This window comes from Phacochoerus africanus, chromosome 16 (assembly GCF_016906955.1).
Source record: "Phacochoerus africanus isolate WHEZ1 chromosome 16, ROS_Pafr_v1, whole genome shotgun sequence".
Taxonomy (NCBI): domain Eukaryota; kingdom Metazoa; phylum Chordata; class Mammalia; order Artiodactyla; family Suidae; genus Phacochoerus; species Phacochoerus africanus.
In genome coordinates this window covers 10,478,184-10,504,093 of record NC_062559.1, presented here as the reverse complement: position 1 = coordinate 10,504,093, position 25,910 = coordinate 10,478,184, and the positions used below count along the sequence as shown (strand labels likewise).

The window sequence follows — 25,910 nt, the reverse complement described above, 5'->3', positions numbered from 1 at the left end:
CGGATTCGTTAACCACTGCGCCACGACGGGAACTCCTCTTTTAAAAATTTTTTATTATAGTTGATTTACAAAGTTCTGTCAATTTCTGCTGTACAGCAAAGTGACCAGTCATATATATATTGTATATATGTATACACATTAGTAACTAAAATATGTACATTATTTTTTTAATGATTTTTTTTTATTTTTTGCAACATAACTGCTTTACAGTGTTCTGTCAATTTTCTACTGTACAGCAAGGTGACCCAGTCACATATATATATATATATATATATATATATATATATATATATACACACACACACATATATATACACATATATATACGTGTGTGTGTGTGTACACACTCTTTTTCTCACACTGTCCTCCATCGTGTTCTATCACCAGTGACTAGACATAGTTCCCCGTGCTGTACAGCAGGATCTCATTGCTTATCCACTCCAAAGGCAATAGTTTGCATCTATTAACCCCAAACTCCCAGTCCCTCCCTATTATATCTTTTGTATCCTTTCCCTTTCTACCTCTCTGTGTCCTTCTGTTTTAAATCTCTCTCTTATAGACAGCATGTAAGGAATATAGAGACCTAGAAAAAAAGGAAAGAGAAAATACGGAGAGAGAAATAGAAAGGTAAAAGGAGGAGGGGAATCACATAATTAATATGAGCTGTACTTGAAAGGCTTTCCATTGTCAAGGCTCTGACTCTAGGGGTAATTTTCATGCTTCTCTGAAAGGAGGACAAGAAGACAAGGAGCCGAAGGGAACCTGGGAGAGCAGATCGACACGCGGAGGAGGAGGAGTTAAAATCTCTGTAACCTGGGTATTGATTTCTCTAACTGTTCTCTGATGTGAATGTTTACACGGCTTTTTCTCTCTTACTTTTTTAGTTTAATGATGAGAAGAAATTGATGAACTTTCATCAGAATCTTCAGGATGTCACCGAAGATCAGCTCAGTTTGGCCTCGATCCACTATATGCGATCTCACTACCAAGAAGCTATTGATATTTATAAGCGGATTCTGCTAGACAACAGGTCCGTGTCCTTTTATGTCTACTTGAAATCTCACTTTGTTGGTTTCTGTACCTCGTTTGGCTGAGGACCACTGTCTTTTGGGTCTCTTATCACCATGCCTTCAAATCTGTTTAACTGATAATCTGGTGAGATTTAGAGCTCCTTATTATTAGAGTTCCCCCTGGAGTTCTGGCAGGATTGGTAGAGACTCCGGTTCCATCCCTGGCCTGACAGAGTGAGCTAAGGATCCGGTGTTGCCACAGCTGTGGTATAAGTTGCAACTCTGGCTTGGAGCTCCATGTGCTGTGGGGTAGCCAAAAAAGAAAAAACAAAAACAAAACCTCAGTATTGTCTAGACTAGGGTTTCTTCACCTTTATTTTGTCATCTCCCTTACAAGGAATCTTTTTAGACTCTCCCCACCCTTAATTGCTCTCCCATGAAATTTTCATTTTTTTTATTTTTTATTTTTTGCTTTTTAGGGCCACACTCCCGGCATACAGAGGTTCCCAGGCTAGGGGTCAAATCAGAGCTACAGCTGCCAGCCTATGTCAGAGCCACAGCAATGCCAGATCTGAGCCTTGTCTGCGACCTATCCTGCAGCTCACAGCAAAGCCAGATCCTAACCCACTGAGTGGGGCCAGGGATCAAACCCTCATCCTCATAGATACTAGTCAGTTTTGTGACCACTGAGCTACACCGGGAACTCCAAATATGATTAACTTTTTTTTTTTTTTTTTCTTTTTAGGGCTGCACCTGTGGCTTATGGAAGTTCCTGGGCTAGGGTTTGAATTGGAGCTGTAACTGATGGTCTACACCACAGCCACAGCAAGACAGGATCCAAGCCTCATCCACAGCCTACACCACAGCTTTGGGCAATAGTGAATCCGTTAAGCCACTGAGAAAGGCCAGGGATCAAACCCTCATCTTCATGGATACTAGTTGGCTTCTTGACCTGCTAAGCCACAACAGGAACCCATTAAATTTTAACACCACAGATAATCTGTATTTCTGTTTCTGTGCTGTATGTATATCTATGCTTCGTACATAAAATGAGTACGATTTTCCACCTCTCCGTGAGAACCAACTTATGCCCCTTTGGGGGTGATATCACACCTGTTGAAAATGTAGCATCTAGGTGGATCCGTTCCAGTGTTGTAGTTACATTGTAGGTAACTTGCTGACAAAATTAGAAACACACCCTTCTGAAGAAGTAAATTCTAACTTTTCACTGACTGCTTTGGCCTCTTTCCACCCCCAAATCTCATCCGCTTCCCTGCTCCCTCGTTGGCCTTCGCCATCAACCGCTCCCCCATTCTCTGTCATCAGATCCACCTGCCCTGTCTGTCCGTCCTCTGTACAGTGTCTGTTTATTTGCATTTATGCTTAATTAGATTATGTTCATTTTTTAACATAAACAAGTAGGAGTTGAACTTTTCCCTTTATCCTCTTAGTTGTCATTTCTTAGTGTTTATATCAAAACACCCGAATATTATTTTACAGAAAGAAAAATACTATACTGACTATATTGCCTTCTTCCTTTAGGAGGAGCAAAGTCCTCTTTGTCTTGCTGTCCATTGGAGCTATTAGAAAGTCTAGTGTGACAACATTTCTTCTTTCCCCCGACAGGGAGTACCTTGCCCTCAACGTTTATGTGGCCCTGTGTTACTACAAGTTGGATTACTACGATGTGTCTCAAGAAGTTCTGGCTGTTTATCTTCAGCAAATTCCTGATAGTACCATCGCACTCAACCTTAAGGCCTGCAATCATTTTCGCCTTTACAACGGCAAAGCGGCCGAGGTAGTGTTGAAACTTGTTTTTAGCGTAATACCAGTGTGAATTACCCTGCGTTTCCTGGGTCATTCATGAAGTTCCACTATCTGTTGCTTTTGATTAGTATCCCTTTGTTATAGCCAGTATGATTTTATAAGAACCTAACTGTATAAATAATTATATTTATCAGATATTCTAAAAAGAATGTTCACTTCCAAATTCTCTCTGGTTTCTTTTTCTTTTTCTTTCTTTCTTTTTTCTTTTTCTTTTGCTTTTTAGGGCCACACCTGCATCATATGGAGGTTCCCAGGCTAGGGGTGGAATCTAAGCTACAGCTGCCAGCCTACACACCACAGCCACAGCAACGCCAGATCCGAGCCATGTCTGCGACCTACACCACGGCTCACAGCAATGCCGGATCCTTAACTCACTGAGTGAGGCCAGGGATTGAACCCACAACCTCATGGTTCCTAGTTGGATTCGTTTCTGCTGTGCTATGATGGGAACTCCTTCCTCTGTGTGTCTAATATATCGTAGATGTGTGCCTTACATTAACTTAAATATGTTAAAACCGAGTGCTTTCACTTCTTTCTCTAAAATATGTTTGTGGGAGTTCCCATTGTGGCTCAGTGGGTTAAGGACCCGCCATAGTCTCTGTGAGGATGTGGGTTTGATCCCTGGCCTCGATCAGTGGGCTGAAGATACTGAGTTGCCTCAAGCTGCAGTGTAGCTCACAGATGTGGCTCTCATCCAGTGTTGCTGTAGCTGTGGCATAGGCTGCAGCTGAAGCTCTGATTTGACCCCTGGCCTGGGAACTTCCATATGCCGCAGGTGTGGCTGTAAAAGTGAAAACAAAAACAAAACCCCAAACGTAGGCTCTCCATCACTGTCTTCTGCTTCATCCACCATCTAATCACCCACCAGTTCCTAGCAGTTCTCCATCCCAGACATTTCTTTTATCTGGCCCCTCTTCTCCTCTGCCCCTGCTCTAGTTCAGGCATTCCTTCTGTCTTATTTCAGTTCGTGAAATAATTCTCCTGCCACTGGCCTTATTCTGTCCAGTCCAACCATTGAGGTTGCTCCACACACCCACACTTTCTTACCACTGTGGCTTTGTATCAACAGTCCCATTTCCTCGAGTGCCTTCCTCTGCTCAGCACACTTCAGTGTCTCCTTGAAGGTTTCCCCACGAGACAGCAGTGGTGGACATTTTATACGTGCTTAGAAAGTGGTTAACTCCTTACCTGTGCAGACTGCTTCATATCCATTATTTGGTTTCCCTGACAAGCCTGTGGATAAATTCTCTTATCTCTCTTTTTATGGGAAATGCAGTGCACAGGAGGCCATACATTACAATCCCATTCTGTTTAACTGCATACACGCACACATTCACAGACACATAGAAGCAGATGTATAAATCAACATATAGATAGCATGTTTAATACTGTACCCATATACAGCTTCAGGTTTACATATCTATATAAACTTTATGTACAGAATTTTTATGTTAGCCCTACAAGGGAGCCATGCTTGGAAATTTCTTGTGGCGCAGTGGGTTGAGGATCCAGCATTGTCACTGCAACAGCTTGGGTGGCTGCTGGTGCCCAGGTTTGATCCCCTGGCCCTTGGCCTTTACTGCTTTGGCTATTACTTTAGTTGTTGTCAGAAGCCACCAAAATTTAAATGTAAAATTTGTGCATTTGTCAAAAAATTAAACTCTCACTTTGCCCCAAAAGCAGTTTAAATGGCATCATACAACCCTAGAGCAGGAAGAGGAAGGAAAGAAACTGAAACCAGAAAATTAACTGCGCTATCGAATCACATGTGACTGTGTAATAGCAAGGAGCACTACTCACAAGCGTCACACTGGCAGAGGGCCACCTGCTGAGTGAACCAGTGCTGAGCAGTTGGCAGGGCAGGGGGCCGGAGAGGGAGCACTTGTCCTTCGCCCATGCCCCTGGCTCCTGTGGATAAAGATGGTCAGTTGTGGCAAAATAAATTCTTGTCCGTTAAATTGCTTCGAATGCAGTGCAGCAATCCTTTTACATATTATGTAAAATACATTCTTGGATATCCTCATTTCAATTAGAATCCCTTGAGTCTGCCTAATTGGCTAGTTCCCAGCCTCAGCAGTTTAATAGCAAACTGGATTTGCAGTTTGGTATTGTTAGAGTTTTCACCTTTTGGTTAGAACAAATAAAAGAACTGCATTCTTGCCTTTCTACCTTGAGTCAGTCTTGGGGACTTTGCTAGTTTTAGTATAAGGTCCAACCTATTAAATGTTTACATTTTGTCTGCACATGTTCTTTCTACAGTCTGGTGTGGGTGGCACAGCTAGCAACGTGCTGTGGGCCTAGCGCTCTCCAAGTCCGGACACCAAACTGCGCTTCCCATCTCCCAAAGGCATGCTTTTTCCCTTGAAATTGTGTCCATGCAGTTTACACATTGATTTCATAGTGTTCTCCAGAAGTAGGTGACTATGTCAAATGTACCCTAAAAAGGTGGGGTTGGTTTTTTTTTTATAACAATAGGATATAGTTTGTGTTTACTTATGATAATTTCATTAAGTCATTTAAAAGCAGGCATTCCTCTAGTAACTTCTGTAATGGGTTTTATATTATATGGTTCAACATCAAAGCATTCTGGTCTTCTATAGTAAGCATTGAATAATCTGTAATGATTCACTTAATTCTTAAAGTACCCAAGGTTATACAACTAACAAGTGAGAAACTCAGGTTTCAAACTCTGATTCTAAATCCCATAGACTTAACTGTTAAGACTTACTGCAGGAGTTCCCTGGTGGCACAGCAGGTTAAAGATCTGGCGGTGTCACTGCTGTGGCACAGGTTCACTCTCTGGTCCGGAAACTTCTGCATGCTACTGGCAAGGTAAAGACAACAACAAAACTTACTGCAGGAGATAAGGATCCAGTGGTGTCTCTGAGGGCAGTGCAGGTTTGATCCCCAGCCTGGTGGAGTGGGTTACAGACCTGATGTTGCCACAGCTGTGGGTCATTCTCTTCCTGGTCCGGGAACTTTCATATGCTGAGGGCGTGGCTGGGGGAAAAAAAACTTATTTTGAATTTAGGTGTACATACCTCTTTGCTCTTAATTTATGTATATATATATATATATATATATATATATATACATACACATAATAATACAGCTACCGAAAATAAGCTGTAATTTTATATGTATAAAGCTGCAAAAATAAGCATGATTTTATATATATATATATGTATATATATATATGTATATATATATATATAAGCCAAATTGTATGTTTATAACAATATGAATATTTTATCTTACCAACAAATAATTGGCAATAATATGGTTATTATACATGGCTTTGTATATAGAAAATCATGCTTATTATGTAGCAGTTGCCTAATTATCTTTTTTTTTTCTGAAAAGGTTTTATTATGCACGGAGGAGAGGTAGCACTGTCCTTCTTGGCTGCTGCTTTCCTCATGGTGGCCAGAACAGTCCTCGGGTCCTCTCTTTTCCTTTAGGTGCGGATGTGTGTATCCTCACCCTTTTCTTGATGAACGTGTGGGCCTGCTTGTCCTTGGAGACCTTGAGTAGCCCCATGGCCAGCTGCTCAGCTGCTCGTAAGGGGCGAAGCTGCACACCTCTCAGGTCATGTCCACAGGCACTTGATATGCTTGGAGAGGCGCCCGCGGCAGGGGCTGTGCCTGGGCTTGCTTACATTCTTGGTCACCCTGTGGCCCTTGTTGAAGCCCACAGCCAGGGGGTAGCACAGAGCCGTGGCCCTGACCCGCACTGGAGCTCAGAGTATTTGGAGATCTGCACAGGGCCTCACCAACCTGCTTCTTTTCTTTTCTTTTTTTTTTTTTTGTCTTTTGTCTTTTTAGGGCCACATCCGAGGCATATGGAGGTTCCCAGGCTAGGGGTTTATTCAGAGCTACGGCTGCCGGCCTACGCCACAGCCACAGCAATGCCAAATCCAAGGTACGTCTGTGACCTACACCACAGCTCACGCCAACACCAGATCCTTAACGCACCGAGTGAGGCCAGGGATTGAACCTGCAACCTCATGGTCCCTAGTCAGATTCGTTTCCACTGCACCATGACAGGAACTCCATTAACCTGCTTCTTTTTGTTTTTATTTTTTTTTTAGGGCCACACCCACAGCATGTAGAAGTTCCCAGGTTAGGAGTCCAATTTGAGCTGTAGCTGCCGGCCTACACCACAGCCACAGCAACATCAGATCCGTGCCACGTCTGTGACCTACACCACAGCTTATGGCAATGCCGGACCTCTAACCCACTGAGCGAGGCCAGGGAGCGAACCTGCGTCCTCATGGTTACTAGTCAGATTCGTTTCCACAGAGCCACAATGGGATCTCCCTAAGCTACTTTAATTTTCTTTAATCTGGACAAACAAATTGCAGGTTGAGGCTGTTTTTGACATTTGTATTCTAGGACCTGACACAGTGCACACACAAAGTTGATGCCAACTAAGTAATGGTTGAATGAGAAATTTAAAATATGACTAAAAAGTTAAGGGAAAATCCCATTCAAAGAAGAAGGAGGTTCAGAAGAGGTCAGTAAAGGTGAAGATTGAGAAAAAGCCATTGGTTTTCATAACTGGATTCACTTGGGTTGGCCATTGTCCTAAAGGGTATGGCAGAGTTATGACAAGTAGATGACAAAGACATAGAAGCAGTGAATACAGGATGCCGGTGAGAGGAAGGAAGACACTGGTTTCAGAGGATAAAGAAATTTTATCCCCTTACTTCCAAACTGGGAAGGCCTCCAGGGTAGTGATTAGGAACAGGAGCTTTGAAAGCAGATAGACCCACATTCCAGTCCTAGCTTACTAGCTACGTGGCTTTCAGTGAGCTGCTTAACCTCCGTAAGCATCATCTGCAAAATACGCCAAGTAATAGGACTGAATTATTATAGCCCTTAGCTTGGTACACATGGTAAACTCTCAGTAAATATCAGCAATTAGCCTGAAATGTCATCAAATTTCTTTCTTTCTTTATGTTTAGAGCTTTCTATATTTTGTTTAAGAAATGATTTCCTAGCCCAAGTCATGTTCTCTGATATTATCTTGTAACAGCCTTATTGCTTTGCCTTTTTCAAATCCATATTATCTGTAGTTATATTTAAAAGGTTTGATTTCTCAATTAAAGACAAAGATTAGTAAATCAGATCAAAAAGATAAAATCCTAATATATGTTTTAAATATAGAGCACAGAAAATTTGAATGTAAAAGCACATATTTCATGAGGACAATTTCTTTTCTTTTTTTTTTGTCTTTTTTTGTTGTTGTTGTTGTTGCTATTTCTTGGGCCGCTCCCGCGGCATATGGAGGTTCCCAGGCTAGGGGTCCAATCGGAGCTGTAGCCACCGGCCTACGCCAGAGCCACAGCAACGCGGGATCCGAGCCACATCTGCAACCTAGAGCACAGCTCACGGCAACGCCGGATCGTTAACCCACTGAGCAAGGCCAGGGATCGAACCCGCAACCTCATGGTTCCTAGTCGGATTCGTTAACCACTGCGCCACGACGGGAACTCCAAAATATTCTTCATATTAGTTGAATGGAAAACATTTGTAGAAGAGTATATGAGGAGTACCCATCATGGCTCAGTGGTTAACAAATCCGACTAGGAACCATGAGGTTTCGGGTTCGATCCCTGGCCTTGCTCAGTGGGTTAGGGATCCAGCGTTGCCGTGAGCTGTGGTATAGGTTGCAGACGCTGCTCGGATCCTGCGTTGCTGTGGCTCTGGCGTAGGCCGGTGGCTACAGCTCCGATTGGACCCCTAGCCTGGGAACCTCCATATGCCGCAGGAGCAGCCCAAGAAATGGTAAAAAGACCAAGAAAAAAAAAGAGTATATGACCCCACTTGTATTCGTTATGCTTCTAGAAAGGTCATTTTCACTCAAACATATTACAAGATCACCCACATCTTCTATTTGTAATTTTAACTAACATACCGTACGGTTCACCCCCCCCCCCTTTTTTTTTTCCTTTTTGGCTGCACACATGGCGTGTGGGAAGTTCCCAGGCCAGGGACTGAACCCGTGTCACAGCAGTGACCTGAGCCATAGCAGTGACAATGCTGGGTTCTTAAACTGCTGAGCCATAGAGGAACTCCTGCCCTTTTAAAGTATACAATTTAGTGATGTTTAGTATATTCACAGTGTGCAGTCTTCACCACAGTCAGTTTGAGAACATTTGCATTACCTCAAAAAGAAACACCAAAACATCCCCATTGTGGCTCAGCGTGTTACAAACCGACCAGTATCCACCAGAATTCAGATTTGATCCCTGGCCTCACTCAGTGGGTTGAGGATTTGGAGTTGCCATGATCTGTGGTATGGGTCAAAGACATGGCTTGGGAGTTCCCGTCGTGGCGCAGTGGTTAACCAATCCGACTAGGAACCATGAGGTGGCGGGTTCGGTCCCTGCCCTTGCTCAGTGGGTTAACGATCCGGCGTTGCCGTGAGCTGTGGTGTAGGTTGCAGATGCGGCTCGGATCCTGCGTTGCTGTGGCTCTGGCGTACGCCAGTGGCTACAGCTCCGATTAGACCCCTAGCCTGGGAACCTCCATATGCCGCGGGAGCGGCCCAAAGAAATAGCCAAAAAAAAAAAAAAAAAAGACATGGCTTGGATCTGGCATTTCTGTGGCTGTGGTGTAGGCAGGCAGCTGTAGCTCCAATGCAACCCCTAGCCTGGGAACTCCCATATGCCAAGGGTGTGGCCCTGAAAAGAAAAAAAAAAAAAGAAACTCCATACCCTTTAGCTATCTGCTCCTGTTCCCCCACCACCCCTGGCCCCAAGCAACTGCTAATTTACTTTCTGTCTGTATAGATTTGCCTGTTTGGAATATTTCATGTAAAAGGGATTATATGTGATTTTTTTATGACTGGCTTCTTTTACCTAGTATGATGTTTATAAGGTTCATCATGTTATAGCATATTTTAGTATTTCGTTCATTTCATTTTTATGGTCAAATAATATTCCATTGTATGGATATAACACCTTTTATTTTTCTAATTGTCAGCTGATGGATATTTGGGTTGTTTCCACCTGCTTTCTGTTATGAATAATGCTGCGGTAAACATTTGTGTACGTGTTTTTGCACATGCATTCATTTCTCTTGGGTATATACCTGGGAGCCATACGGTCGTCTGGTAACTCTATATGTAATTGAGGAACTACCAGACTGTTTTCCAAAGGAGCTACACGAGCTTACATTCCCACTAACAACATGCATGAGTTTCGGTTTCTCTGCATCCTTGCCAACTAGTTGTTATTATCTGACATTTTTGATTCCAGCCGTCCCAGTGGATGTGACATGGAATCTCTTTGTAATTTGATTTGTATTTCCCTGATGACTAGTGGTGTTGAAACATTTCTTCATGTACCCGTGAGTGCTGCGTTAAGTCCTGTGCGCTAGGCATCTCGCTTACCTCCCCCTCGGTCCTGACCTGCCACTGCTGAGATCAAAGCTGTCCTCATAATACTAAAAGACTTTGTCTTTTCACTTTCATTCGCACAGGTGGGCAGTGACGTTTTCCAGAGACAACATGATTTCAAAAATAGATTGATTCCAGAGATAGATATGCCAAGTAGCTGTCATCTGTTAAGGCAGACATTAAAGAAATTGGCAAAATGTAAAACAGTACCACTCTTCTCACTAAATTTTTGTCTTGGTAAATACAGCTTTTAAGTGAAAAATATGTTATTTGTGTTCATGCGTAGTGGGTTTATTTTTATTATTACTTTTGATTAATTGAATACTTAAAATTTCTATTTAAATTTCCTTTTTTTTTCTTTTTTTTTTTAGGGCTGCACCTGCAGCATATGGAGGTTTCCAGGCTAGGGATCAAATCGGAGCTACGGCTGCCAGCCTACACAACAGCCACAGCAATGCCGGATCCCAGCCTCATCTGCGATCTACACCACAGCTCACTGCAACACCAGATCCTTAACCCACTGAGTGGGGCCAGGGATCAAACCCACAACCTCATGGTTTCTAGTCAGATTTGTTTTTGCTGTGCCATAATGGGAACTACTCTGTTTAAATTTCTCATGTAATAAATATTGATGGTTATAACCCACATAAACAAAAACTCTTCAGGATCCTTAATAATTTTTAAGATTTAAAAGAGATCTTGAGATCAAAAAGCTTGAAAACTGTTGATCTAGCCTAATATATTACCCAAGACTTGGAAACTGCTGCTGTGGACAAGAGAAAAGATTAGTAAAAGGATTGCTAAACAAGCTGTACTCCATGTAATACCAGGTAGAAGTTTATAGTGCTTAGTGAGAACAATCAAGAATTGAGTTATTTTGTCCAGAAAAGCCTAGGTACCCACTGGTGGAAGTAGAAAAAGGAGCTGCAGAGGAATAATGAAAATTATAGATTGGTAAAATAGGAATGGCAGAAAGTTGAGAGAGGGGCTAAGTGAGTCTAGGACTTTAGTGAAGACACTGGAAATGGCTGATCATTTGTTCTGAGGGGAGTTAAGGGGCAAGATAATACAAGAGCTGATAGGTATACTAAATAATAACAATACCTTCTAATTGCATCATGGAAAGGTCAATTCAGCTGGAAGGAGGTACTATGAAAATTCAGGATATTCGTGGAATGGTCGGACTGAAAAACAGCCTTAGTTAGAAGTTTAGCTCCTTTATACCCTTTTGTCATGAAAGAAAAGGCTAACTCTAAGAGTCTTCAGACTTGGGTTCACCAGTTTCAAAGTTGCTGCTTAGCGTGGGGTTCAATCACTTACTGTTTATAAGCCTCAGTGTTCTCATCTGTAAAATGAGGATGATAATAATCCCACCGACTATTTCCTAGAGTCCCGTGGAGCAAATGAAACAGCATGTTCAGTTCTTGGTAAACCGTAAAACATTGTATAAATATGTGACACAAGAGCTATACGCTTGTCATTTTCATAAGCCTTTCCTCTTTACATTTCAGGCAGAACTCAAAAGCTTGATGGACAACGCTTCTTCGTCCTTTGAATTTGCTAAGGAGCTCATCAGGCACAATCTGGTGACTAATAGTCTGCCCTCTTGACTGACTTGAGTCCTCCCCTCCTTTGGTCCATCACAGTGCTTAGAAAGATGAATGGAGGGCGGTATCTCAACAGATATTTCTCTACTTCAGGTGAACTCCTCCTTGCTTTGGAGGAAAGAGAATGAGTTTAAGATATCAGTCCTTTCCTCAAGCAAACCCTTATGGGGAGGCAACAGAACCTACTTAGCATTTAGAAAGGCGCGTAAGGCAGTCAAATCCAAGTGTTCATTGTGTTGGTTTAGAGTAAGCGGGGAGTTAGACGTCATGAGATCCAGGAGACAGGAAAGAATTCATCTTGCAAAAGGGAACAACTCAGACGAGGTGGAACCAAGCAGGATGACAAAAGGGATATTTTGAGATAGAAATAAGAAATTAGGTAGTTTATGCCTGATTGCCTTGATTTCTGTATATTTATTTGTGCAACAACTTATTATGTACCAGACACCGTGTTAGGCTCTGGCCACAAAACAATACACAAAACTGAACTTCCATGCTTGCTTTGACAGCACATATACTAAAATTGTAACAACGCAGAGAAGATTAACATGGCCCCACGCAAAGATGACATGCAAACTCGTGAAGTGTCCCATTTTTTTAATACAGAAATTGGCACAACATTGTAAATCGACTATAATTTTTTTTTTTTAATTTTCCTTTCATGGGTGGTGTTTTCGCTTTAGCGGTTCTCTGTAGCATTTATTATCATATGGCAACATACTTAAGTTTACTGTTTGAGGATCTCCTCTTCTTGAGTATGTGGCCTGTGTAGTGACAGGAGAGTTAACTTATTCCATTCCTGGTATAGCCCTGGTGTTACGGTAACAGCCATATAGTAGGTGCTAATGAATATTTACTGAATAATTAAATGAAGTGTTACCTACTTTGTGCCAAACATTTAGCCCACTTTACCTCATTTAGTCCTCAGGATAACCCTGAAAGGTCGACATTACTAATGCCATTTAGAGATGAACAGACAGGCTCAGAAAGGTTATATAAATTCCTTCGGGGAGTCTCAGATGTAGAATATCTGTCTAGAAAAAAAGTTTCATTCATTATTGGGTACTTTAAGAGTTTTCTGCAATTCCCATGAAGAGAAAAGGGAATATAGGCAATAGGGTTAAACCTTTATTCTATTTCTTATTATTAGATAATGGCTTTCTTTCAGTGAGGTCAAGGGATGTGTATTTAGAGAGAACCTCAAAAATATATTCATCCTTTCAAAGAATAACTGTTGTGACAGTAAATATCCTCATACTTATTACTATAGTAACAGAGTTTGTCTGTCTTTAGGTTGTTTTCCGAGGAGGCGAAGGGGCTTTGCAAGTTTTGCCTCCCCTGGTCGATGTCATCCCTGAAGCTAGGCTAAACTTAGTGATTTACTACCTTCGTCAAGGTGAGAAAAATATGTCTTAGTCTTGCCTATAATGAGATTATTTTAGAACATTTAATCTCTAACCGAGCTGCTTGCTTAACATTTGAAATCCATAATACTTTCAAAAATAAATTTGCAACAGGTTCATAAGACAGAACAAATGTATTGGTATTTATTTGTCGTGGCCGCTCTCTTTAAACTCTCCTTCCTCTTCTGTTGCTTCCAACCTTCTCCTTCATTCTGTTTTTCTATTTTCCTCTTATTTTTCTGTCCTTGTTGTCTGTTCATCTATTTCAGTTTTTCCATTGTTTTTCTTTCCTCTCCCTTGTTCCTTTTCTCCCCTTGTGGCCCCTGTGTGTAAAGGGGACATCTGCATCTACACTTTCATGAGTCTTTTCTTTTTACTCATTACCCTCTTTTTTTTTTTTTTTTTTGCTATTTCTTGGGCCGCTCCCGCGGCATATGGAGGTTCCCAGGCTAGGGGTCCAATTGGAGCCGTGGCCACCGGCCTACGCCAGAGCCACAGCAACTCGGGATCCGAGTTGCAACCTACACCACAGCTCATGGCAACGCTGGATCATCAACCCACTGAGCAAAGGCAGGGACCGAACCCGCAACCTCATGGTTCCTAGTCGGATTCGTTAACCACTGCGCCACGACGGGAACTCCTCATTACCTCTTTTCTTTGCTCTAATTGTCTCCCTTTCTGTTCCTCTGTACCCCCAGCTTCTTATGAGAAATGCTATGATTCAGAAAGACTGTGATATTTGTTGCCCCTAATTAAGGATAAAGTTGTTAGACACGCGCCTAAAGCCGTCTTTTATCTAACAGTTGTATTGGGTAAGAGCTACCATGCAGTGGGTCCCGCACTCTGTCACGGACCTCGGACTAACAGTGTGAGCCTTTTTAGGTGCATGGTAGAAACCAGCCAGACAACAGCTTCCTCACTGAGGAAAATGTAAGTGTTTATTGAAATAAGAACATGAACTTGCAAACAGTTCTATTTGATTTATAAGCACAAGGAAGTAATGTTTTTGGACAGGAATGAAAGAAACATATATTTTATAAGTTCATTTCTATTATAAAAATTTTCAAACATAAGCAAGAGGGGATAGTCTGAACACCCCAAATGAACACCCAAATATTCATCCCAGGTTTAGCAGTCTTCAAGATACTGCCAGTCGGAGTTCCCGTTGTGGCGCAGTGGCTAACGAATCCGATTAGGAACCATGAGGTTGCGGGTTCGATCCCTGCCCTTGCTCAGTGGGTTAAGGATCCGGCGTTGCCGTGAGCTCTGGTGTAGGTCCGAGCAGACACGGCTCGGATCCTGCGTTGCTGTGGCTCTGGCTTAGGACAGCGGCTACAGCTCCAATTTGACCCCTAGCCTGGGAACCTCCGTATGCCACGGGAGCAGCTCCAGAAAAGGCAAAGAGACAAAAAAAAAAAAAAAAAAGATACTGCCAGTCTTTTTTCATTTATCTTCCCTCCCCATTTTTGTTGCTGAAATGTTTTGAAGCAAATCTCAGACTTCATGTCCTTTCACTCCTACATACTATATTATCTTTTTTTTTACAGGTTTTTTGTTGTTGTTGTTCTGTTTTTTGTCTTTTTAGGACCGCACCTGTGGCATATGGAGGTTCCCAGGCTAGGGGTCTAATCAGAGCTGTAGCCGCCAGCCTACACCACAGCCACAGCAATGCCAGATCCGAGCCAAGACTGCAACCTACACCACAGCTCACAGCAACACTGGGTCCTTAACCCACTGAACGAGGCCAGGGATCGAACCCAAAACCTAATGGTTCCTAGTCACATTCGTTTCTGCTGCGCCAATATAATCTTTTTAAAAATTTGTCATTTTTCTTATATATTTACAATGCCATTAGCATATCCTACCCAGTCCATATTTTTAGCTTGAAGTTTTAGGTGCTTCATGGCGTAATCTGAGTTTCCTAAGGATATTTGATTGTCTTTAGGATAACTGATCAACATTGAACTTAATGGAGAACTAAGAGGCAAAACGAACAAATCATACTTCCCATGAATATTTGAAGGATCTTATCTTTTGGGGACTGTTTCAGAAGAGTTTTCTGGAATACAGACTAGTATAGCTACTTATTTCTTATATTTCAGATGATGTGCAGGAAGCTTATAACTTAATTAAGGATCTGGAACCTACTACTCCTCAGGTAATTGAGAATATGTTACGTTTTTACTAATTGAGTTCTGTTGAAAGTGGAATTTCAGGAAGGTAGCTGGGAGGCACATTAGAGAAGATTCCTGCTTGTAGGATCTCAGGAAAGATCATATCTATTGATCTAGGAATTTTATGTGAGACTTTTGATATGACAATGAATATTCTGCGCTTTCTGGTATTTGTAAACTCCCATATATGTGGTCATTTCTTCAAAAGGGTTGAGGCTTGAAAATACTGAAATTAGGAGTTCCCATTGTGGTGTAGCAGAAACAAATCCAACTAGTATCCATGAGGACATGGGTTTGATCCCTGGCCTTGCTCAGTGGGTTAAGGATTTGGCTGTGGTATAGGTCGCAGACACGGCTCAGATCTGGCCTTGCTGTGGCTGTGGTGTAGGCCGGCAGCTGTAGCTCCAATTTGACCCCCAGCCTGGGAACCTCCATGTGACCTCGGGTTCAGCCCTAAAGAGGAAGAAAAAAAAAAAAGTTTCCATACTGCACGAAATCTAAAGATGTATATTTCTCAAGTGTATTAAAAGCTTCAGTATCTTTTGTTCTTTTCTTTTTTTGAGTCCTCTTAAAAAAAAGTGACATGGCACCCACATAAAAATTGACAAAGCTGAGGAGGGTGTCTATTAAGGATAGAACCAAGTCTGAAGGGGATACAGGTGAGGCCCCAGGACTCCAAAAGCAAGAATATCTTACAAATGAGAATCAAAGGATACTTTTTCTTTTTTGAGGAAAGGCATCACTAGCAAAGAAAGGTTGTTACATCATTGGAAACGGAAAAAATATATGTGATGTGGTCACAGACAATGACAGTAGCTGATAAGATGTAAAAATTATTACGTAAACATTTTATTGTGAATTTTCCCCCTGAATTGAAATAAAGGCACAACATAACTCCTGGGAGTATCCACTGAGTTTTCTGCTTAAGACTGAGAATTGACAAATATGGTGAATTCTGATTTGGACACTTTCCTGGGAACCATGTGAAAATATCCTAATTCTTTCATTCAAATCAGAGATAGAATAGAGAAAAGTGACTTTAGGTAACTTTTGATAATATAGATAAAGCACTGAGTTGATGCAATTAATTAATTTGAAAGATATCTCATGGATCTACATTCCTTTTCGTTTAATTAGTGATAATCCATGTTTGCAGGAGTACATCCTCAAAGGAGTGGTCAATGCAGCCCTTGGCCAGGAAATGGGTTCAGTGAGTATAAAACCACTGGTAATATCTATAGTTTGTAATGTTTTAGTGTGTGGGAAAGATCAAAATGAATGTCAAAGTTCACCCAGCAGTAAGCTCACAACTAGGCTCTTTAACAGTTCCTTCTTTTTCTCCATATCACTCAATCCAAATTCCATTGTAAAAGAATTCTGTTTTCTTTTTTTTGTTTGTTTTTTGTCTTTTTGCCATCTCTAGGGCCACTCCCGCGGCATATGGAGGTTCCCAGGCTAGGGGTGGAATCGGAGCTGTAGCCACTGGCCTACACCAGAGCCACAGCAATGCAAGATCCAAGCCAAGTCTGCAACCTACACCACAGCTCAACGCCTGATCCTTAACCCACTGAGCAAGGCCAGGGATTGAACCCACAACCTCATGGTTCCTAGTCGGATTCGTTAACCACTGAGCCATGACGGGAACTCCAAGAATTCTGTTTTCTAAAGACAAAAAAAGAGAAAAGTATAATCCTAAGCATTGCTGCTTTGTTTTTAAAAAGTCCAGTTGAGGAGTTCCTGTTGCAGGGAACTCATAGCAAAACTTCATTGTTATTTTTACTGACCTTTTTTTTTAACCTTGTATACCTCTGAGCTATAATTTTGGCATGTATAAAATGGGAAGAATTGTTTCTCTGGGTAAGTTTTTTGTTTGTTTGTTTTTGTTTTTGTTTTTTGTGTCTGCATCTGCACCTGCACCATGTGGAAGTTCCTGGGCCAGGGACTGAACCTGCGGCTCAGTTGTGACCTGTGCCACAGCTGCAGCATTGCCAGATCCTTAACCCTCTATGCCACATGGGAACTTCCTGGCAAAGCTTTTTATAAATACCAAAATGTTGACTAAAATTTTAAGTTCTTACATATCTGAATGTAGCACAGTAAATTCTTTTTGGAATGAAGTGGGATATAAATTAAATCTTTTTAATTCCAGTTCACTCCAAAGTGCCTCATCTAGTAGATAGGCTATAAAAGCTATTGGAAAATGAATGATTTTATTTAATAACTACTCCTCATTATAGCCATAGTTCCTATCACAATCTCGATATATGTTAAAAGAGCAATAAATATTTGTTGAATGAATGAATGAGTTTATTTAATGAAGGTACTTTTAGGATAGAATTTGGGGGTTGAACTTTTCTATCTGACCCTCAGTAGGTTTTAATTCAATTTCAGATTATCATTTTCTGGATGCTTATGCTAATAAGAATTAGCACTTTTGTTTTGGGGAGGATTTATAACAAGGGTACATGTTAAACCCTGACAAATACATTAAAACTATAAAGTGTAAAACAAATAATATATGTTCAGCTTATTCCTCTCTATCTGCTCTGCTTTGTTTTTCAGAGGGATCATATGAAAATTGCCCAGCAGTTCTTCCAGTTGGTGGGAGGATCAGCTAGTGAATGTGGTATGCCTGGAGTCTGTACTTCATAGCATGATCCGTAATTGGGGTTGGTCATGTATTGGCTGGTGAGGTTTGGTCTCTGTCCAGGCATTTATCTGTTGTAAAGTAGAAACTCAAACACAGGAGAGAGTATTGGATTAGCCCCACTTAACATCTCAGCTAAAATGGGATGAGAGGATATATAAAGAGAGGGGAATAAATGTATTCTTTGGTTCATAAGAGTTTTAAAAATTTGATTCTAGGAGTTCCCATTGTAGCTCAGCTAGTTATGAACTCGACTAGTATCACTGAAGTTAAGGATCTGGTGTTGCTTTGAGCTGTGGTGTAGGTTACAGATGTGGTGCAGTTCTGGCATTAGCGTGGCTTTGGTGTAGCCCAGTAGCTGCAGCTCTGATTCAAACCCTAACCTGGGAATTTCCATATGCCGCATTAGCAGCCCTAAAGAGCAAAAAAAAAAAAAATTGATTCTGTATTTTATTTTATTTTATTTATTTATTTGTCTTTTTGCCTTTTCTAGGGCCGCTTCCTGAGGCATATGGAAGTTCCCAGGCTAGGGGTCTAATCGGAGCTGTAGCCACCAGCCTACACCAGAGCCACAGCAACTCGGGATCCGAGCCACATCTGCTGCCTACACCACAGCTCACAGCAACGCCAGATCCTTAACCCACTGAGCAAAGCCAGGGATCAAACCCACAACCTCATGGTTCCTAATTAGACTTGTTAACTACTGCGCCACAACAGGAACTCCTTGATTCTGTATTTTATTCGAAATGTTACATTTATTGATTTCTCAGGAGCTCATCTTTTCTATGATTTCTCACATGGGAATCAAGCTTAGAAAATGCTTTTTTATCCTTAAAGTTATATAATATTCACTTGTATTTCCCACCAGTAGTTTTGTGGTTTCATTTTTTTTTTTGGCAGTGCCCACAGCATATGTAAATTCCCAGGCCAGGGATTGAACCCAAGACACAGTAGTGACAATGTGGAGTCCTTAACCACTAGGCCACCAGGGAACTCCTCATTTTTATTGTTATTGATTTCCTCACTCAAGATGCAGTCTAAGATTTGAGAAAGGGATCTAAAAAGGGCAGATAGTTAGCCAATATGAACCAGCTCTGATTCAACCCCTAATCTGGGAACTTCCATATGCCGCATTAGCGGCCCTAAAGAGCAAAAAACTGGGTCTGTACCAGTTTTCAATGTCTAGCATTTATTCTGATAAACAGTGTTCATGAAGAGCTGGTTGTTAAATATTTTAATCACCCCTGGATATTCATTTTCTTTCAGATGTTTCACTGTAACCATTTTTTGGATAATACTTTCTTTCTCCCATTTCATTTCATTCATACAACAAAAATTTATTGAGGTGTTGAGGCTACAGCAGTAAAACAAAACATACCAGTCCCCTCCCCTTGGGCAGTGTACAGTCGAGTGAGAACAGACAGGAAACATAATTTGATTATATGGCATATGTATGATAAGTGTTACAGGGAAAAAAATTGAACAGAGTAAGGAGAATTGAGAGTGACAGTGACAAGGGTGCTGCTGCTTCAGAGAGGAATCTGTTATGAGGCAAAAAGTTGGTCAGGATCCGAATCAGGTGGTTCCATGGCCAATTATTTCTCCGTTTGAGATCAGAAGTGTTAGGCTGTCTTAGAAGAGTAATGGCAGAGACTAAGCCATGTTAGCTGAATGCGCAGGTGTTAGAGTTGGGTGAGACAATCAAAGCCTAGAAGAAGATCTGGAAAATTCTGTGGCCTGTATGGCACTGTTCATGTTGGACTCGGAGGGCTAACTGCAAGTACCTGGCCATTCTCAGTACCCTGACCTTCATCGTGCTGAGGCTTTATCTACTGAACAGAATCCATAATTTTAAAACCTTAAAACATGTGTTAGAATACATTGCTATCTCTAAATTATAAAATAACTCAAATTTCGACTAAAGAGAACTTTTCGTGTCATGAATACATCTGCTTTCTTTTCCCATTCCATTTCAGATACAATACCAGGGAGGCAGTGCATGGCTTCCTGTTTCTTCCTGCTTAAGCAATTTGATGATGTCTTGATTTACCTCAACTCATTTAAGGTTAGTGATAGAATTCTCTAGATGACTTTGTGTCTCAAATACTATAGATGATGTGTCAAAGATAAGATACCTTTAGAGATGGCCTTTGTACTGTGGTGGTAATAGTGAAATCAGCTAATTCCTAAAGATTATTTTTGTGTTTATATCTGGTATAACTGATGTTCTTTTATTTGTTAATGCTCAGTGTGACCTTGGGATGTTTTTCAGAATTACTTCTATAACGATGACATCTTTAACTTTAATTATGCCCAAGCCAAAGCTGCAACTGGCAGTACCAGTGAGGGTGAAGAGGTGGGTACCTGCTTTTGAAGGCATTTGAATGATTCTATCTAAAATATCTAAAAACACTGTTATCTTTTTCGCACTGAAATAAAACATTTAAGGGTAAAAGATTATTAAAAGTTCCTTGGTTCTTAGGTTACTTTAAAAAGCACAGTATAAATAGATATAGAGATTTTATAACCACATTAATGCTTTCATTTTTTGGATACATTTTATAAAAACATAATATACATGGAGAAGGAACACAGCATTTTTTCTTTTTGTCTTTTTAGGGCCTCACCTGCGGCATACCAAGGTTCCCAGGCTAGGGTTCTAATCGGAGCTGTAGCTGCCAGCGTACGCCAGAGCCACAGCAATGCGGAATCCTTAACTCACTGAGCAAGGCCAGGGGTCGAACCTGCAACCTCATGGTTCCTAACTCGATTCGTTTCCACTGTACCACTATGGGAACTCCTTGTTTTTTCCTTTTTATTTTCTTTTTTTTACCCACACTCACGGCATGCAGAAGTTCTAGGGCCAGGGATGGAACCCAAGCCATAGCAGCAACCCAGGCCGCTGCAGCGACAATGCTGGATCCTTAACCCACTGAGCCACCAGGGAACTCCTTGTCCCCTTTTTGAGTCAATCCCTTTCCCCCAAGGCTAACAACTGTCTTGACATTGAACTCCTTAGATTGATTATCTGAGAGATTCAAAATAATTCAATTGAATTATTTGATTCAATTTTTGTAATTATTCAACTTATTCAAATTCTGTTTCCCGGTTTCCATTATGTTTAGAAACAATCCCTTTATTATTTTTGTCTATGAGTTATCCTAAAACATGTTTCATGATTTATATGCGTGTCATCCTTTCAGGTTATTTTGATTTCGAAGTTAATTGTATTCTAGAGTATAGTCTATATAACACCAGTCCTTTAACATCTGTTAAGGAATTGCTTTATGGCCCAGTAGGATGAATGGTTGTTAACTATTCTGTTCAAATCTTCTGTGGCATTATCAACCTAATGTCACCTTGTGATATCAATAACTGAGAGAAGTGTGTTAAAGTCGCCACAATTTTATCCTTTTTTTTTTTTGGCAGCCTATATAGAATTTGGTCATTTATGATGCTTATTGATCCAAAGTAAGCTGATACAGATATTTTTACTGCAAAGGCATCTTCATATTTATTCCCTTGTTTCCTCTTCTTGCAGATTTTCCTTTTAATCCAAAGTGAGAAGTTGAAAAATGACTACATTTACCTCAGTTGGTTGGCTCGGTGCTGTGAGTCTTCTTTTATTTATTTATTTACTTTGTCTTTTTGTCTTTTTCTAGAGCTGCACCCGTGGCATATGGAGGTTCCCAGGCTAGGGGTCGAATCAGAGCTGTAGCCACTGGCCTATGCCACAGCCACAGCAATGCCGGATCCGAGCCACAACTGCGACCTACACCACAGCTCAGAGTAACACTGGATCCTCAACCCACTGAGCAAGGTCAAGGATCAAACCTATGTCCTCATGGATGCTAGTCAGATTTGTTTCTTTTGAGCCATGACAGGAACTCCTATGAGTCTTCTTTTAAATGTTATTTTTAAAAATGTTATAGAAGAGTCCTTTTTTTTTTTTGTCTTTTTGCCATTTCTTGGGCCGCTCCTGCGGCACATGGAGGTTCCCAGGCTAGGGTTCAAGTCAGAGCTGTAGGCCCTGGCCTACATCAGAGCCATAGCAACTCGGGATCCGAGCCGAGTCTGCAACCTATACCACAGCTCACGGCAATGCCGGATCCTTAACCCACTGAGGAAGGCCAAGGATTGAGCCCACAACCTCATGGTTCCTAGTTGGATTCGTTAACCACTGTGCCACGACGGGAACTCCGAAGAGTCCTCTTTTTATTGAATGTTTTCTAATTTTGTTGTGTAGAATGAGAAAACGCTGAAATTAAGTGTGGTTAATGCTACTCGGTAAGGGTGGCCATGTACCCACAAGTTCGGCCTGTGATTAGCTGTACCACGTGCCCTTGAGCTCAAGTGAACGGTCCTAGAAGAGGCCAGATTCTTCCTGGAGCCCTGTTAAAGCTTCCAGAGTCTCAGTTTACGATGTATTTTGTTCAGTGATACTGTTAGCTCATTTTACCTTTTCAATATGGCATCAGTCTGAAAAGTGATAAAATGTCAAAAACATAATTTTTTTGGTATATCATATAGCTGTCTGTCTTTCTCTCTGTTTCTCCGCTATCTTTTCTTGTTTCTTTTTTTCACTTGAATTTAAAACGTTCACTGAATTTTTAATGTCCTGGGAAAACTTTAGCAATTAGATATTACAGGTGAGGTTGAAACTGTGTGAGTGAAATTGAATGAATGATAGGTGACTTTTTTGCTTTTGAGCAAAGTGGGAGCTACTGGAAGTCAACTGAATCTAAAAAAGACGTAACTATGTGAATCCTAACTAAAGAATTTTAAGAATAGTGGAGTTCTTATGGGAAGCCAGCTTACTGCCAACACAGAACGATTTCCATGTAAGAGCTGTTTACCATTACTTTGGATACGTTTGTAACATAGAACCAAATCCATAAAATCGCAAGATGCAGAAGCGTATTTCTTATACATTTAAAAAGCATTAAATCTTTGTTTCTCTTTGTAGACATTATGAATAAGAAACCAAGACTAGCCTGGGAACTTTATCTCAAGATGGAAACCTCTGGCGAATCCTTTAGCCTCTTACAGCTCATTGCCAATGACTGCTACAGGGTGAGGCTGGGTGAGACCTAAAGGCAAAGCGAAGATCAGGGTCACATTGCTGCACTGACGAAATATTAGGGGAGGTGCCCCTGGAGATTAAGTGGCTGTAGGTGGGAGGGTTCACACAGTGTTAGCAGAAATGTCATCCCTTTTACAAATGGACTGAACTCAGAGACGGCAGCATTTCAGGGTTTTATATGTATGTAAAACAGGCGTACACAGGAATGAAATATGAAATGATGTGTATGAAATGGTGATTTAGAGAGAAGGATATAGATTTCTAAAGGCAGTGAATTTTTAGGTACAGTGCAGGGAGAGATAGTCATCTGATAGTTGAAAGTTTGGTTCTGAACCTCAAGAAAGTTGTCCTCTGACATGGAGAGACAGAGTTAGAGACATCTCTCCACTTCAGTAGTGATCGAAGCCCTGAAAACAGTGACATTACCCAGATAAGGAAATGAAGGAAGGAGAATAGGGAGTTGCAAACCAAACCGTTGGGGAAACCATGGTGCAAATAGTAGACAGGAAAGACAAAGCGATCAGAAAAAGAACAGAAAAGCCGTCAGATTCAGTGATGGACTAGCTCGGTGTGTGGATGGGTGGGGGCGGGCTGCAGTTGGAAAAGCAGGGAGGAGTTTGGGGGCCTCTCCTCTAGATGAAAAGCTTTTTAAAAAATTAGCCCTGGGAGTTCTCCTGTGGCTCAGCAGGTTGAGGATCCGGCGTTGTCACTGCTGCGGCTTGGGTCACTGCTGTGGCGTGGGTTCAGTCCCTAGCCCAAGAACTTCCAAATGCTACAGGTGTGGCCAAGAGAGAAAAAAAAAAGTTAACCTCAAATTCTGGAAACTCCTATTTTTAGAATATTTCTTCTTGTCCAAAAGATAGGAAAACGTCAGGTAAAGGGAGTCTAGTATCAAGTTAATAATAGCTCACTTCAAAGTGAATCATTACAAAAATAAAGTGAATTACCATCAATAGAAATGGTTTTAAAACATTGGAAACTTGAAGATGTTTAATAGCACTTACGGGTAGAAATGATATTAAGTGAGTTAGGGAAGATAGAAGGAAAGGAGACTTTTTTTTTCTTTTTGGTCTTTTTGCCAATTCTTGGGCTGCTCCCACAGCATATGGAGGTTCCCAGGCTAGGGGTCCAATCAGAGCTGTAGCCGCCGGCCTACGCCAGAGCCACAGCAACTTGGGATTTGAGCCGAGTCTGCAACCTGCACCACAGCTCATGGCAACGCCGGATCCTTAACCCACTGAGCAAGGCCAGGGATTGAACCCACAATCTCATGGTTCCTAGTCGGATTTGTTAACCACTGAGCCACAACGGGAACTCCAGGAAACTCTTAAAGACAGGAATTTAGTTCACTTTTAGATGTTTTAAATCTGAAGTGTGTTTGGGGCTTCCAGGTAGCGATACTACATCTGGGAAGTTATCAGGATGAGCCTGAAGCTCAGGTATTCATGGAGGAGGTTAGAATTAGAGATGCAGCTTTAGTTAACTGTAGTTAGTGGTGGTGGTGGTGGTAGTAGCAGCAGCAGTAGTAGCTGCAGAGTATGGGAGAGAACGTGATTAACCGGTGAACGGTGTAAGGCTTTGTGTGGAACCCTAGGGATAGAAATGGAAAGAAGAGTCAGCGGATGAAGATGAGCAGAAAGGAAAGAAAAAGACCAAGAGAGAGAGAAAAAGGTTTTCATTACTCTTTTTCTTGTTCCTATTTTATCAAATGCCAAGAAAGGAGAACATCAAATCTGCAACTAGATGGAATTACATGAGGCCTGAGAAAACACTACTAGGTACAGAAGAGAATTGGATTAGGAAGCAGATTCAATGAGAATAATGTAGACCATAGTCTTAAAAAACAAACAAACAAACAAACATCAACTGTTGCTGAGGACAAAGAGGAGAATGGGATGCTACTTGAAAAGGGAAAATAAGAGTTACCCTCATGGCTCAGCAGTAACGAACCCAATTAATATCCGTGAGGACAGGGGTTTGATCCCTGGCCTAATTCACGGGTTAAGGATCCGGTGCTGCTGGGAGCTGTGGTGTAGGTCTCAGATGCGGCTTGGATCTGGCATTGTGTGGCTATGGCATAGGCCAGCAGCTCCTATTCAGCCCCTAGCCTGGAAACTTCCACATGCCACAAGTGTGGCACTAAAAAGACAAAAATATATATATATATATATATATTTTTAAAAGGAAAACAGGGAGTTCCCGTTGTGGCGCAGTGGTTAACGAATCCGACTAGGAACCATGAGGTGGCGGGTTCGGTCCCTGCCCTTGCTCAGTGGGTTAACGATCCGGCGTTGCTGTGAGCTGTGGTGTAGGTTGCAGACGCGGCTCGGATCCCGCGTTGCTGTGGCTCTGGCGTGGGCCGGTGGCTACAGCTCCGATTCAACCCCTAGCCTGGGAACCTCCATATGCCGCGGGAGCAGCCCAAGAAATAGCAACAACAACAACAAAAGACAAAAGACAAAAAAAAAGGAAAACAGGGTTAGGCATTTTTTGGGGGGGGGGACTTATTTTTGCAGGTGGAAGGAGAGTTCTTTTTCTTTTAAAATAGTAAGAGTATAGAATTTTTTAAAAAAATAGTATGAGTATATCTTTAGGCAGAAGAAAAGGAGCCATTGAACAGAGTGATTAAAGATTCAAGAGAGTGGGAGCATTTTTGATGGAGTGAGACCCTAGAGGAGGTGAAAAGAGGATGGAGGTTAAGAGTAAAGGAAGATAAAAAGCTTGAAAAACACTTTGGCATTACCTAGTATTTCAG

The 25,910-nt window shown here is 41.5% G+C and overlaps 1 protein-coding gene, 1 non-coding gene and 1 pseudogene across 2 annotated transcripts in view; 2 read left to right on the top strand and 1 right to left on the bottom strand.

The window, feature by feature from the left end:
- IFT56 (intraflagellar transport 56) overlaps positions 1 to 25,910 on the top strand; it is a 48,307-nt gene that overhangs the window by 13,601 nt on the left and 8,796 nt on the right. The window contains exons 6-16 of the mRNA XM_047763552.1: positions 885 to 1,030; positions 2,637 to 2,808; positions 11,753 to 11,827; positions 13,142 to 13,244; positions 15,354 to 15,409; positions 16,582 to 16,635; positions 17,988 to 18,051; positions 20,049 to 20,137; positions 20,345 to 20,428; positions 21,614 to 21,683; positions 23,039 to 23,145. Coding sequence (XP_047619508.1) covers positions 885 to 1,030; positions 2,637 to 2,808; positions 11,753 to 11,827; positions 13,142 to 13,244; positions 15,354 to 15,409; positions 16,582 to 16,635; positions 17,988 to 18,051; positions 20,049 to 20,137; positions 20,345 to 20,428; positions 21,614 to 21,683; positions 23,039 to 23,145 — 1,020 coding nt within the window. The remainder of the gene's footprint in view (positions 1 to 884; positions 1,031 to 2,636; positions 2,809 to 11,752; positions 11,828 to 13,141; positions 13,245 to 15,353; positions 15,410 to 16,581; positions 16,636 to 17,987; positions 18,052 to 20,048; positions 20,138 to 20,344; positions 20,429 to 21,613; positions 21,684 to 23,038; positions 23,146 to 25,910) is intronic.
- On the bottom strand, positions 4,630 to 7,419 carry LOC125117448 (60S ribosomal protein L36-like; annotated as a pseudogene).
- LOC125117836 (U6 spliceosomal RNA) lies at positions 12,346 to 12,447 on the top strand. The gene has a single exon (XR_007132743.1). It is a non-coding gene; the product is annotated as a U6 spliceosomal RNA (small nuclear RNA).